Genomic DNA, 14,980 nt, shown 5'->3' with positions numbered 1-14,980 from the left:
ACATAATATGCTATCCTAGTTAATTCTTATATGCAGATTTCAAAATCATAATGACTTCTGAAAAAATATAAAAGCATTATAATGAAACAAATAACTCAAAGAATATTTCAACGTATGTGATGAGATGTGAAGAACTGTCTCACTTTCTTTTCTCATAGTCTAGATTAAATACAAGTCTACTACGAGACAATGCTAAAAACGACATTCTATTATTAACACACTTTCGGCGGATAGGATTTCGGGCTAACTTGTACCCGTAGCGGGGTTTTTACAGCGGTGCGAATGCGTAAGCATGGCATGAAAGCACAGTTTTTACTTACAATACTTAACTGCCCACATTCAAACGCAGTAGTAAATACTATAATATTAAGTTATTATGAGGTAAAACTATCAATATGAAGGTAAAATATTTGCAAATAAAGTGAATTTATTACGCAATGATACATATGTTTAGGCAATGAAATGAAAATGTAATTAATTCTAAAAAATTAAAACCAATACACAGAAAAAATTTCTATACGTTTTCTTACGTAATTACTCATAAGTTTAGTCTCTGAAATAAAAAAATTGAATTAATCATATAAAAATCAATTAATCAAATACAAAGAAAAGTTTGCTATAGGTAGGTTTTTTACACGATTATACACTACACATTTACGCAATAAGTTTAGAATTGTAGAAACCATTTGGACTATTCTTTTTGAAGCATTGCAACAAAACTCTTGGCGTCTTCTTCTAAATATTGTCTCTCCTCTTTTAAGTTTCAAATTTTTAAATTCTTCAGGAAGGCCCTTGTTTGTTCTTATAGTCCACAAATCCTAGTTTTATTTGGTAGTAATAATAAACTTGTATTTACACTATTATAAAAATTGTTCCATGTATACATGATGCCACAAATTTAAATAGGTTCTAATATATCTAATATAGTTCTCTGGAAACTATTGCCATTTTCATAGTAAAATTTTAAATTGCATATGTAGCCTGACTTTGCTTCGCAAGCCATTCTAATCAGAATACTATATTTTACTATTTTGCTTAAATGCTTGTTTTAAATTGATAAAATTTTTAATTAAAATTTAAATATAAATTGGAAGATTTATTTAGGTAATAGGAAGTAACAGGTTATTAAATACATTTAATTCCATTGAATTCTTTCAAATAAAACGAAATTGGATAATAAATACGATATCATACATTTTCAAATTACCTCTCCAAGCACATTGAAAAAACATTGCGAAAATTCGCAATGTAAATTAATGAATTAGTTTTATTCAACAGTAAATTAATGAATTAGTTTTATTACTCGCCGGATGATACTGTATTTGATAAAATTACCTGTTGCCAGGTACGTAAATTAGACAAAGTAGTAATTCATTCTCCAATCATGTATAAAGTACCTTTATCACTTATAATCATACTATATACAATCTAGAGTTTACGTTGAAAATTCGATTGTTTTTAATATTATACGAAATTAAATTTTATGGTGTATAAATTAGTGACAAAAACTCAATGTTAATTACATAAATAATAATATGATTTTATAAGCTACGTTCGATTGCTTGTAAAAATGTAATAGCTTATTTTTACATTGTATTTGAAAATTATATTATATTTCCAGTAAACACACAAATATTAATATCTAGTAATAATGCAGATTTATATAAAATTGTATATAGTTTTATAGATAATAGTAAAATTAATGTGTAAATACACAATAATGTAAAATTATAACTGGGTAATGATCGCAAGATCCACAGCCATGTAAAAAATAAATAAAAAAAAAAAAATTAAATTATATGAATTATCGAAAACGCAATAAATACAAAGATAGCAAAATATATAAATGGTAATATAGTATTAAAAGAAATAGTTTGTTTACCAAAAATGCTGACGTAAAACATATCGTCTTAATAAAATACCATATTTATGTAATATATACGTATTTACGTATCGAAAATAATTTTAAAGAATAAATTATAATTTTATATAGTTTATAATAAATATAAAACTAGCGTTGCAACCGCTCATAGTAAGCAATTTCGTTCGATCTTCGCATCTAGCGTGGTCCGACCGAGTACCCGAAAAATACCGCACCCGCAGTGAATGACATCCTAAAAACAGGTACCAGTACCGGCCCTGAGGAAAGTGGGTTAAACTGACGATGAGTCTTCTTCAAAAGATGAGATTTTGACCTTATGGAAAATATTCTCCGGAGGATTGCGTGCGCAAAATGTGTAATCGTAAATTATTAAAATTTATTAGACAGTTTTCAATCGTTATGGAAGGAAATGGTATTGTGGAATCTCTAATGCTACAATTTGGTATTGGCTTATAGACCTGTTCTTGGATGACATTATTATGTTATAACATAACATGTCGCAAATAAGAGTAAGGGACGATTCTGCCGCATAATAGAAAAATGTTATGGCAAGGCCATGTTATGAACAACTCTAAATTCTTACATATATAGTTAAAAACATATTTAACGTTTCTATGGTCTTTCAAGATTTGTGCATTTTTATTTTCTGTTTTTATCTGATAGATATTGAGTAATTAATTTCAAAACTAGTTGGTATTGGGATTTTGTCTTGAGGCAAGTTACATAAACTTTCTGATATGTGTAAATAAACAACTTAATAAATAAAATATAAATTAATTTATGAGTGATTAAAAGTATTCCGAGTTGATTTATTACACATAATTGAAAACGAATGAACACTCTATCGTTATTCCAAGTAAATCGCCTAATTTTAATTTTAAAAACGTTGAAAAACTACTCATTTCTCAAACTTTGATGAATTTTGAAATTCAACTACTTGTCGTAAGGCCGTAAAATTTCAGTAAGTTTTATAGACCAGGATATATATCGCCAAAAAAATCCATGAAAATCGTTCTTAAATTTTTTTTTCAGCGGTTAATTACAAGAAAACGGCTCGGTAGATTTTCACCGAGTTTTGGATTGTTTAAAATCGATTCGGTAGTATGAGCTTAAATGTGGACGAAATATTAACAATTTTTCCAAATTACAAAGAAACGGCTTAGCCGATTGTCGACAAAACTGGCAAACGATCGTCGGGCAAAATTGATAAACGCTAGTCCTTATCGAAATGTATCGAATGGCCATTACATTTTTGAAATCGGTCCAGCCGTTTTTGAGAGAATGTCGATTTATGGCAAAAAATCTATTCACACACACCCACACGCACCTACGATTCAGAATGGCTTGAAACGTCGAGAAAACCTATAATTGGCGAATCGGAATTTTTGATGAAAACATAAATTTCTCCATCGGGAAGTTAATTAACAGTGTCATTTTCTAGAAGGAAAACCCAACCCAATTGGCTTGTACTTTAGTACTACATTCTAATTTAGGTTTTATATTTTACAAAAATGAAATTTTTTATGATTGTGCCTGAATGAATTACTGTTTAAAAAATATTTGGGACTAGTAACTATTATTATAACATATTTATTATAAGCATTTTTTTTTTTTTAAAAGAAAGCTGTATATTAATTGTGAATTTCGAATAGGTAACTTTTCATAAAAAGTGTCTTCTACTGGGTATGGGCCTTGTAAAATTACACTTTAACAAAATAATAAAAACAATAACAGACCAGTTCATTTACGAATACTAATTTTGTTGATATCGTGAAAAACGATAATTTATTCATAATAAAAACATTACTAAAGGTTAAACCACAAAAACGCAGTCCATTTTTTCTCGATCTTGTAATGACGCGTCGAACAAGTTTATCCTGTTCCATTCTCGTTATTTAATGTTCATACATTTTATCGAAAAGAATACGATTTGTTAGGATAGAAAGAGAGCTGGGAGACTTGAGTAATATTTTATAAATTATATATTAAAATATAGTAAAATCAAATAGCATATTTCGACATAACATGTTCGAGGATAGTAACTGTTTCATCTTTAAATTGGTTGCTTAGAATCATATTTTAATTGTTATGGATGAATGCTATAGCATCCACGTCAAGTACTATGCCTCTATTTCACTCAATGTACTTTTACAGGCTAATTACCCAGTAGAAATAAATCGTGGCCAGAGGGGTAAAAAATCGTTGCGCAATATTCAAATCTTGGTTTTAAATGGACCGTACAATATTTGTTTTCAAAGTTATAAAAAATTTGGAAAATTCATGGGAGAACTGTTTTATATGGTTTATTACAAATAAAAAATATGTTTTTCATCTGATTTACACGTCTAATTTTATATTTACACGAATTATACATAATTTTTTGGTGGGCGATCAAGATTCCAAAAAATCAAATATTTTTTATCATAGAGTTAAATGCCGTTTTTCTATATAAATTAAATAATATTTTTAAATACGGTTTATATAATATTTTGAATTTGTGGTTAAAATTGTTTATTTATATTGAGCTCATATTAGTTCGCCGAACTTTAGTTTGTATTATACAAATTACTTTTTTATTCGAATTATTTTTCTCCATCAGATCTCCGTCTTAAAGTTGGAGAAGGTAACGCTATCAAAAATCGTATAATAATGATTTTGATTCTTTTTCCTTTTAAAAAATATGTAAATTTTCTTCAACTATCAACTTTCACATTTATATGCGTCAGTACAAGGTGGTATTATTCTGGTACAAATTGATGGAATTAAGATTTTTATTAAACAAAATTGTTTGAAAACATTGCAAACAAGTATAGAATGATTTTGTAAATTAACAATATATTGACATACAATTTTAGCTTATTCAAAATTCATTTACATGTGGGAACAAAATTAATTTTAACTCTGTTTAATAAACTTCATTAAACTGTTTAATAAATTTCAATCTAAATAAAAATTTCTCACACAAATTACCATCTACGGTTATGCTAACAAAAATATTTGACGACGGAAAATTTTATTAAAATATTCTCTTGTAGATGAGTCATTTAGATTTTATGACAATTTTATTAACTCAATTCCCTGTTTTGGGAACCATGAAATCTGATTAAAACATAGAATATTACTATAAAAAAACAGTTACTTCTATTTATCATTTTTACCGGGGATATGTGTTAACACATGTCATAGTAACAATTTAAAACTAGTGGGGTGGGTGGCATCGTGCCTTAAGGCAAATTGCTGGAACTTCCCGTACCATAATGAAGTGTTCGAGGAATACTGAATGTTTTCAAATAGATTATTATAAATATTGTAACGTTGTCTAATATTTATAAGAATTATATAAACTGAATTGCTAAGTTGAAATTATTTGTTTAAAGTATATTAGAACTATAGTCAGAATTCAAAATAAAATCTGAATTATTTTCGATATACAAAAAATTAAAAAAAAAAAAAATTGAAACAATTTTTTTTTCCAAAATCAATTATTTTGTTAAGACAAGCAGAAAGTTCTTTGAATCATTTAAATCGGACGCTTAGTTCTCTCAAAAACTGCCATTTTTTACATATTTAGCTCCGTATCTTTTAAATGGCTGGGCCTGCCTTTGCCAAAAACTAATAAACACTTCTTCCAATCATTACTAATTGAATGTTTTTTAGATCATTCAAATCGGATACTCCGTTCTCTCAAAAAGTCGATTTCTATTTTCTGCACTCTTTGCTCCGTATCCCCGAAACGGCTGGACCTGCCTTTGCCAAAAACTAATCAGCTCTTTTCCCTATCGATAGGAATCGAATGTTTTTTGAACCACTCAAATCGGTTGATCCGTGTGCTCGAAAACGTGACTGGAAATTTTTATCCATACATACATACACACACACACACACACACACACACACACACACACATCCATTTTTTCTGAAGTATGCCAAAATGTTCAGAAACCTTCAAAACGTCGAGAAATGTAAAAATTTTCAATTCCGATTTTCGGCCCATTACAATAACTTACCCTACGGGAAGTTAATAACTTAGAAATGTATAACATTTTCAAAGTTTCAGTTTTGATTTATAAGATTCTTATAAAATTATGGGAATTTTAATAGATTCGTATGGTTTACAGGGACTTCCAGTATAAATATTATCTATATATTTCTATTTATAATTAATTATGTGCCTATGTAAATAAATATGTGTATCTAACTATAAGGCATGTTATTTGAATTTCATGCTACGTTAACCGTAAAATATTATTCCATACATTAAATCAAATGCATAAGCCAAATCATTTCATTTCATAAATATACATGTGAAAATGTAAAACATCTAGTTAAATACCGATTGGTATTGTACATGCATAAATTTCAGCGTAAATAGTTTATTATTATTATTAACACACTTATACAAGAATTTTAATGGTTAATTATCTTCCCGTTGGGTAAGTTATAGTAATCGCAAAAAAATTGAAAATGAAATTTTTTGCAGATCTTTACGTTTAAAGGTATCTGAACATTTTGGCATACCTTAGAAAAAACGGATGTGTGTGTATGTTTGGATACAATTTTTCATCAACGTTTTTGAGAGCACCGATTCGAATGATTCAAAAACCACTCGATTTCTATTGATAAAGAGACGTGCTGCTTAGTTTCTGGCAAAAGTTGGTCTAGCCGTTTCTGAGATACGAAGCAAAATGTCCAAAAATGCTAGTTTTTGAACAAAATGATCATCCGTTTTGAATGATTCAAAAAACTTACGAAAAATTTAATAAAAATACATCAAATCTATATTTTTCAAAATGTTTTAATAATTTCAAGTTTCAGTTTTATTAATTGAAGCCTTCCTAAAAAATATTCAAAATCTTGGCAAAAAATTATTAAGATGAATATTGATTATTAATAAATTTCATATAAATCTAATTTTAGAGCTTTTTCTTCATTTGAAAAAAGTATTTCATACATAAAATAGTTTCGGAGTTGCAAAGAGAAAAGTTACAAATGGACATTTGATGCTCTAAAATGTTCATCACAAATCATTATACTTTATTCATATATATTGATACACATATTACTGGTAGACAAATGAACAGATAGCAAAGATAGACAGATAGACAAGTTGACAGGTAGACAAGTGTAAACGGGTGGACAGGTACAAAAGTAGACAAGTTGACACGTGTACAAGTAGGAACGTAGACAGGTAGATAATATACAAATCAAATACTTGATTGATATTGATATCGGAAAGTTCAAGCAACTTGCTTATTGATTTAGTTTAATTTGTAGTTTTTTTTTAATAAAATTAGTTATAACTTATTAGTTATGTAACTTAGTTCTTAAGACAAATGTATGCTCAATTTTAAAAATTCGTTCTAACATTTTTATCTATGATTTTATAATTATGCGTGGCTTATATCAAATCTTCTTAATGGGGTATTTTAGTGTAGAGATATGAATTTTAGGTCATTTTGAAATCATCGTGAAACAATGCAATCCATTTTTTCACTAAAATTTGCATTATTAATTATTTATCACAGTTTCAAAAATACAGAAAAACAAATAGTAATACATATTCACATATGTATTACATATTTTTTCTGAACACCCATAAGTCATCCTCCTCAAAAGTTGGAAATTTCTAATTAGAATTAGTTTATTAGATTTAATATTACAATTTTCCAAACACTCAAATACAATGTATAATTTTATTAATCCCAACGATACACGTGTATTAGCTAATGACAATCCAATAATAATCTTCTGATTAGAAATTTATCAGGTATGAGTGTCAATAGAAATATAATCCACTGTATTTTAATAAATATTTAAAAAGATGTGTAAGAGCTCTGTATAAATATACTAATTAAATAAAATTACATCGTATTATATAAATTAAAGCATTTGAAGATGTATTTGGATAAACTCATAGTTGGATTTGAGTCATACAATTTTCCTCGAATGCTCGATAACGTAATTTATTATTTTTTTATATTAGAATTCCTACAATTTAAAATTTGCTATAATTAACAAGATGTAAAACATATGATGTATTTTTTCATATATTTTTGATGTGCTATTTAAAATTGTCATCATTAATAAAGATCCGCCAGGCCATTTCTTTCTAATTAAATGTTGAATTTTTTTTAACGACTTGGACGAAACGAAAGAGTTAGTAGTCTGAAATAATATACTAAATTATTATATAAATTCATCAGACTAGTAATTGCACTCGCGCTTCTGATTCTACTCAGAATCTATGCCTTTCGTGTGTATGTAGGTTCGTAAGTGGCTACTGATTACAGTTGACATATTTTTTTAAAACCCGAAATGTATGAAAAAAGAGCGCACGTGAGGATCACACGCGATTGAAGTAAAACTTATTTTCTACTAAACAAAGTAGCAAATTTAAGTTAAGTAAAAATAAATACATCATATAACAATTTCAAATAATGTTTAGTAGTAATATGGCAACACTCGTGATGCACACATTTATTAGTGTCGACCAAGATACACATTTATATAATGATCAATTATGAATTATATATTTATAATAGCATTAAAACTATGTATAATATTTGAAAGCAATAGTGTAATTAAAGTCATATTTCAAATTTGACATAATCGGTTTGTCATTGTAATTAGAATTTATAAATGAACCTTTATTAAAGAAATGAAGTAATTGCTGATTAATAAATTATATAATATGAATAATAATCCACATAGTGGATTAAGTTTAACAACGCCTAAACAAATATTGTTTTTGCAACTAAACTCATCATGTAATTGTGTTTGAAGAACTTCATGTAATTAAAATTAACGTACATTCATTGTATTTTTTTTTTACTTTTTTGCTGGCGATATAATGTCATTCTTTGAACAGCTGTAATATCTGTCTTGCCTATAAAGTATTTTCCATTTTAATAACTTCAAATATTTATAGAAACTACGAATAATATAGAAATAATTTCTAATCTATAAACCTTTCGTTTAGTAATGGTACAAATGTTTAATTTGTTTTATTATTTTTAAGGAACAGAGTAAAATATTCTTCTGATTCAGACATTTTTCATTAAATCAAGATTAGTACTACGATGTAATTTTAAAATATTTATCTATACTGATTTCCTTGTTGGTATCGGTACGCATACAACGACAGATCTCTATTCACATACACAACGACTAATCACAATCGACCCGTATAGAAATATCATCGAAAGCGAATGACAGATCATTGGCACTGAACTCTTATCTGCCGTAACTCACTTCCATTGCATTTGTACGGATTTACAGCTAAGTTGCGCCTAAAAAAGTTTTACTTCAATAAAATCTGTTATACAAATTAATTTAATTTTTTTAACCATAGTTTTTGTTTTAATTTATACGACTGTTGGAAATCGCATTGATCAATTGTTGAACATTTTTTCTACATAATGGCGCATTAGGCTCTTTGAGGCAAAAATTGAACCTGTAACCTTGTGGCTCTAAAGCCAAAGATCTTACTCCTAAGCTCAAAAATTAAATTTAAAAAAATTGAATGTAAAAAAACACTTCCATTTGTTCTTTGCTCTCGGTTCACAAATCGCGACCATATATATTATCTAAAACCGCAAACAACCTCGCGAAGAAATCTCGATTACGGCATTATTGTTAACATTTTTATTGCATATCTAAATATATATCTTATATTTATATAAGAATCTCGTCTCTCGTCTCGACCTTGCATACATTGTAATGCAAAACAATGCAAAATCCATCAAGAAACTATCTCGATATCTCGATGCACTCAAATCAACGCTCAACTCCAAACAGGAATACAATGGATATTTCCACCGGCTATTAAATCGACAATAAAATTTAATTATATCGGAAAATTATTTATTGTAATTTCCTTAACGATTGATTGTATCGACAGCCGCCAGACAAATTGATTGAATTTTAAAACAGATCGAAATGAATAATGGACAGGCAGGAAAATTTACGTTTTGGTGAGAGGGTAAATTATGACAATTTTAAACAATAATGTTGAAACAATATTTTAATCTTTATTGCTGAGAGGTGAAAACTTTCAAGCCAAATAAAAACGTGTATGATCCAGTAATAATCTCGGTGTAAGTGGCATTTTGCTTCAAGGCAAGTTGCATGAACTTCCCGAAATTAGTAAATAATCCACTTAGTCGATGGAAATTGATTTTTAGCTGCTTGTATAAAGGTTTCAACTGTTTCTTTCGAAAATAATCAATTCATTTTTTAGTATGATTCAAAAAACTTATATTTCTAGTTTTTATTAATTAAAGTGCACTAACACATGCTTATATATTTGCTAAAATCACAGCCTGTTGTTCCCAATTTATATAAATTAACCAATTTTCTTGGGCCTATATTATTCAATGGTTTAATGCATGAACTCAATTGCCATTTTTAACTTCATTAGACGCTAAAAACTTTAACATTTAAAGAAACGTTTCGACTGATCTTTGCCAAAAACTGATCATCACGATATCTTCGAACGATTTTTCAATTTTCGGTTCTGGATTTTTTGCGACAAAAGGGGCAAGAATGTGTGTACGTTTCTGCTAATTCCAAAGAAACTACTTGGCTGATTGTCTCACAAAGCTATTCAAGGTTTTTTCTCGTCGAGTATTATATAAGGCTTTTGAATTTTTCAAATCGATTCAGCCGTTTTTGAGCGAACGTTGACAAAAAATCAAATTTTGACATCATGAATCATCATAAAAGTGACTTGGCACATTACGATTTTTTCAACAGAAATAAATCGTTATAATACAACAAATAAAACGAGTGGGGTTGTATGGCATCGTGCCTTAAGGCAAATTGCTGGAACTTTCCGTACCGTAACGAAATGTTCGAGGAACAAGCACTAAATGTATTCAAATAGATCATTATAAATATTGTAACATTGCCTAATATTTATAAAAATTATATAAACTGAATTGCAAAGTTGAAATTATTTGTAAAGTATGTTAGAACAGAATTAAAATTAAAATCTGAATTATTTTCGATATACAAAAAGTTTTTTTCAGAACAAAATTTAAACTAATTTTACTATAACTTACCCTACGAGAAGTTAATAAAATTGATGTTTATTGGAAGAATACTTTGATAATTTAAATTCTTAATATTTATTGCAAATTGAGCAATCTGGTATAAAATAATAAAGATTATAAATAAAAAACTCAATTAAATCAATGAGTAAAATAAAAGCTGTTATATAAAAGAAGGCACGACTAACATGCAATTTCTGGAGTTATTATATAAATAAAATAATAAATTAAGTCAACGAGCAAAGTTCGAGGAAACTTGTATGACTCAAACACAAGTACGAATCTACTTAAATACTTGATTAAATTTCATATAATACAATGTAATTTCATTTAATTAGTATGTTTACTCAGTGCTCTTAAACTTCTTTTTAAATAATTATTAAAATATAGTGGATCATAATTCTACCAGATATGTCTAATCAGAAGTTTATTGTTGAATTGTCATTAGTTAAAACACGTGTATATTAATAATACTATACATTGTATTGGAGTGTTGGGAAAATTTTAATATTTAATCTAATAATCATACATTTTAGGAAAATATTATTTAAAGTAAAAATAGCGTTTTCCCAGCATTTATTGTAACAGAAAAATTTTAACTACTTAATCAATTGGAACTTTTAAAGTCTGATTGCTTACTGAAGTTGTTCTTCTCTAATTCCAAGTAAAAACTAAGAAACTTTAATAAATTTTGTTGAGGAATTTGGATGCAGATCCATTTTAGGTTCTCTGATGCAAGTTGAAAATTATTTGAGAACAAATTAATATTCTTGGTCATTGTGTACTATAATACAAATTTTTAATATATTTGACGTAATATAACCGATTTGAATAAATTCATCAAAATTTATTGATTTGCAAATAAATTTTTGGATATTAAATAAAATTACTGCTGTAACTGATACTAGAATGGTACACGAATGTTTACATTAACAAGAGATGGCGAATGAATCCATCTGAGGATATATTTCTTACGAGTAAAATAATACATTAATACATATGAAACACGTAAATATGTACAATTGTAAATTTAAAATTTCATGTATATATATATATATATATATATATATTTTGAAAATTTTGAAACAAAAATCTGAAAATTTTGGAATTTGTTTGAACCGTATAAGTGAACTTTAAAAATTAAAAATCTTAGTAATACTGAATAGTTAATCTTACCAAAATGAATACTGATCGTCAACAAACAGCAACTTACCTGAAAAAAATAGAATAATATTAGAAGTGTTTAGTAACTTATTAGATTATTAGTTATTTACTAACATCAAATTATTCAAAATTTATTTATATGAAATAATTAACTCATTAACTAAAAAGTATAATAGATACCATCGAACATCAGACTAAAGAATTTTGTAACTTTTATTAATGAATTTAAAAAATATTCACAAAAAATTATTGGAACGATTTGTTGGTGCAACTCATACTCTACAAAATATTCTTTAAGAAGTTTTTTGTAGGTTTCATACAAGGAAATATTTGAAAGGCTAATTCAATTACCCAATTACCATCGTAAAAATGTTTTTTCAACGATAGTTCCGCCAGCAATAATTCACGCATTGAATACCTAATATTATGCATCGTTTATAATAAAATTTACTTATATTTTTTACATTTGATTTCCAGTTTTCTACTTCACGATTTTCACTTTCGTTGCCGGCATATCGTATGACGTTATTACGAATAAGTGGTATCAATTTGCTGGTGATAACATGTTAATCTACTAACTTTTCGAAAAGTTTTAGAAAGTTTTTGCGTATCCAAGTCGAGTCAAGTCTAATATAATGGTTTTGTGGCAGTGATTGCCAACGATTTGGATCATTGTAAAAATATAGATAGTTAATAATGTTGTTGTAATTTTACTTAGGTGCCAATTCTTGGATATAGTCCAGTCACTGTAGTAAGTTCATCTCTGAATTCGAGATACCCAGCTGTAAGTCTGTAAATACTTGTATTTTTCACCCTAAAAGTTGTCTCAAAACCTACATATAGTAGGATGTCAAAACCATATGTAGGTTTTGAGACAACTTTAGGGTGTTAATATACAAGTATTCACAGACTTACAGCTGGGTATCTCGAATTCCGAGATTCTTACCTAATTTAATCCTAAATGACTGGACTAATACAATACATATATTGTGCGAAAAATTTCCAACAGTTTTTAAAATATCTCGCGAACGGTAAGAAGTATCATAAATATTACTGATTTTAGTTAAAGATCTTTTGATTTACAATATTTTATCCAAAAACATCAAAGTTCTATGATAAATCATTCAGAAGTTATAAAAGTTTAAAAATTTTATTAGACAAAATAAAGTTTTTTTTTTCAATTTTTTTTTATAAACTTTCCAAGCTCGTACAAGCTTCAAATAAAAACAGGTGAATTGTCGTGTATGCAAAAATAACAAGAAAACTGCATTTCAATATTCTAAAAGGTTACCGAATAAATTGAAAAAAGAGTGCGCGTATGGTTCACACTCGATTGAAGTAAAACTTATTTTCTACTATATTAGATGGCATTTAAGTAAAAATAAATACATCACATAACAATTTTGAATGTTTATCAGTAATATGGTAACACTCGTGATGCACACATTCATTAGTGTCGACCATTATACACACTTATATAATCATAAATTAAAAATTTTATATTTTTAATAGCATTAAAAATATGTATAATATTCGACAACAAAAATGTAATCAAAGTCATACTTCGAATATGATATGATCGGTTTGTCATTGTAATTAGCATTTACGACTTAAATCTTCATTGGAAAATGAAAAAATTGCTGATTAATAACTTTTATAATATTCGTTCACACAGTGGATTATGTTAAACAACGCCTAAACAAATATTGTTTTCACAATTTCACTCATCATGTAATAATTGTGTTTGAAGAACTTCATGTAATTAAAATATAACATACATTCATTGACTGATGGTATTTTTTTATTTCAAAGATTTATAGATACTACGAATAATATAGAAATAATTTCTAATCAATGAGCTTACGTTTAGTACAAATGCTTAATTTGTTTTATTATTTTCAAGAAACAGGGTAAAATATTCTTCTGATTCAGGCATTTTACATTAAATCAAGATTTGTACTACGATGTAACTTTAAGATGTTTATTTATCTACGCCGATGTCCTTGTCGATATCGGTACGCATACAACGTTGATGCCGGTATGCATACAACAACAGATCTCTATTCACATACGCGACGACTAATCACAATCGACCCGTATAGAAATGATATCATCGAGAGTGAATGACGAATCTATGGCACTCGACTCTTGTTTTATTTTATCTGCCGTAACGCACTTCCGTTGCATTTGTACGAATTTACTTTCCAGTCGCGCCTAAAGAAGTTTTACTTCAAAAAACAGAAATCATAGCATGAGGAAAATTTAAGATGCTCATATTTATAGGTAGGTTCCCTATAAAGCTAGAAAGCTGCTATAAAATTATTTCCCATTAAAAATACATACGTGAAGCTTGGTTTTATGTGTAAAACGCCTAATTGCAAAGCAAATACATAGCTTTGTGACAATTTATTACTACCAACTCATACGAATATAGACCCATAACATATCATTACCATAACATGTCTATTTTATCCGAGAGTTGGCCCGTAAACTTTCACCACGATAACCTCTGATTTAATTAATTTTAACCATTTTTTCGTAACAGGCAATCTCGAAAATCGTTAAAATCAATCAATCGCTTTTAGTCGTTAATTAATGTTCTATTTGGCATTTAAAAAAAAAATCGTATCATCGCAAGTGAATTAATTCACACGCTTTTTAACAAATGAACCGTGATCAAAATCACAAATCGTTTCAGAAGCGAAAGTAAGGAGATCAGTTCTGGTAAATTAAAGTCTGAGGTGAAGTTCTTTTTTTTTTTAAATTTAAAGTCAATTGTGATTGTCGTTAGAACAAAAGCTTCTAAATTTAGTCTATGATTTTAAATAATCAAAATACAAAATTAAAAAATTACACCAAATAGTTGATTTTTTTCACCCTGAAA

The 14,980-nt window shown here is 27.8% G+C and overlaps 1 protein-coding gene across 1 annotated transcript in view; it reads right to left on the bottom strand.

Moving 5' to 3' along the window:
* Positions 1–546: 546 nt before the first annotated feature.
* Positions 547–14,980, bottom strand: part of LOC113389464 — a 17,918-nt gene continuing 3,484 nt past the window's right edge. The window contains exon 3 of the mRNA XM_026626496.1: positions 547–553. Within this exon, the coding sequence (XP_026482281.1) occupies positions 547–553 (7 nt within the window). The remainder of the gene's footprint in view (positions 554–14,980) is intronic.

The sequence above is a fragment of the Ctenocephalides felis genome, unplaced genomic scaffold, assembly GCF_003426905.1.
Source record: "Ctenocephalides felis isolate EL2017-DRISC unplaced genomic scaffold, ASM342690v1 CF-g0.4_SCAFFOLD_03573, whole genome shotgun sequence".
Classification (NCBI taxonomy): Eukaryota; Metazoa; Arthropoda; class Insecta; order Siphonaptera; family Pulicidae; genus Ctenocephalides; species Ctenocephalides felis.
The sequence above is the reverse complement of the archived record's forward strand: the minus strand, read 5'-3'. Positions and strand labels throughout refer to the sequence as shown.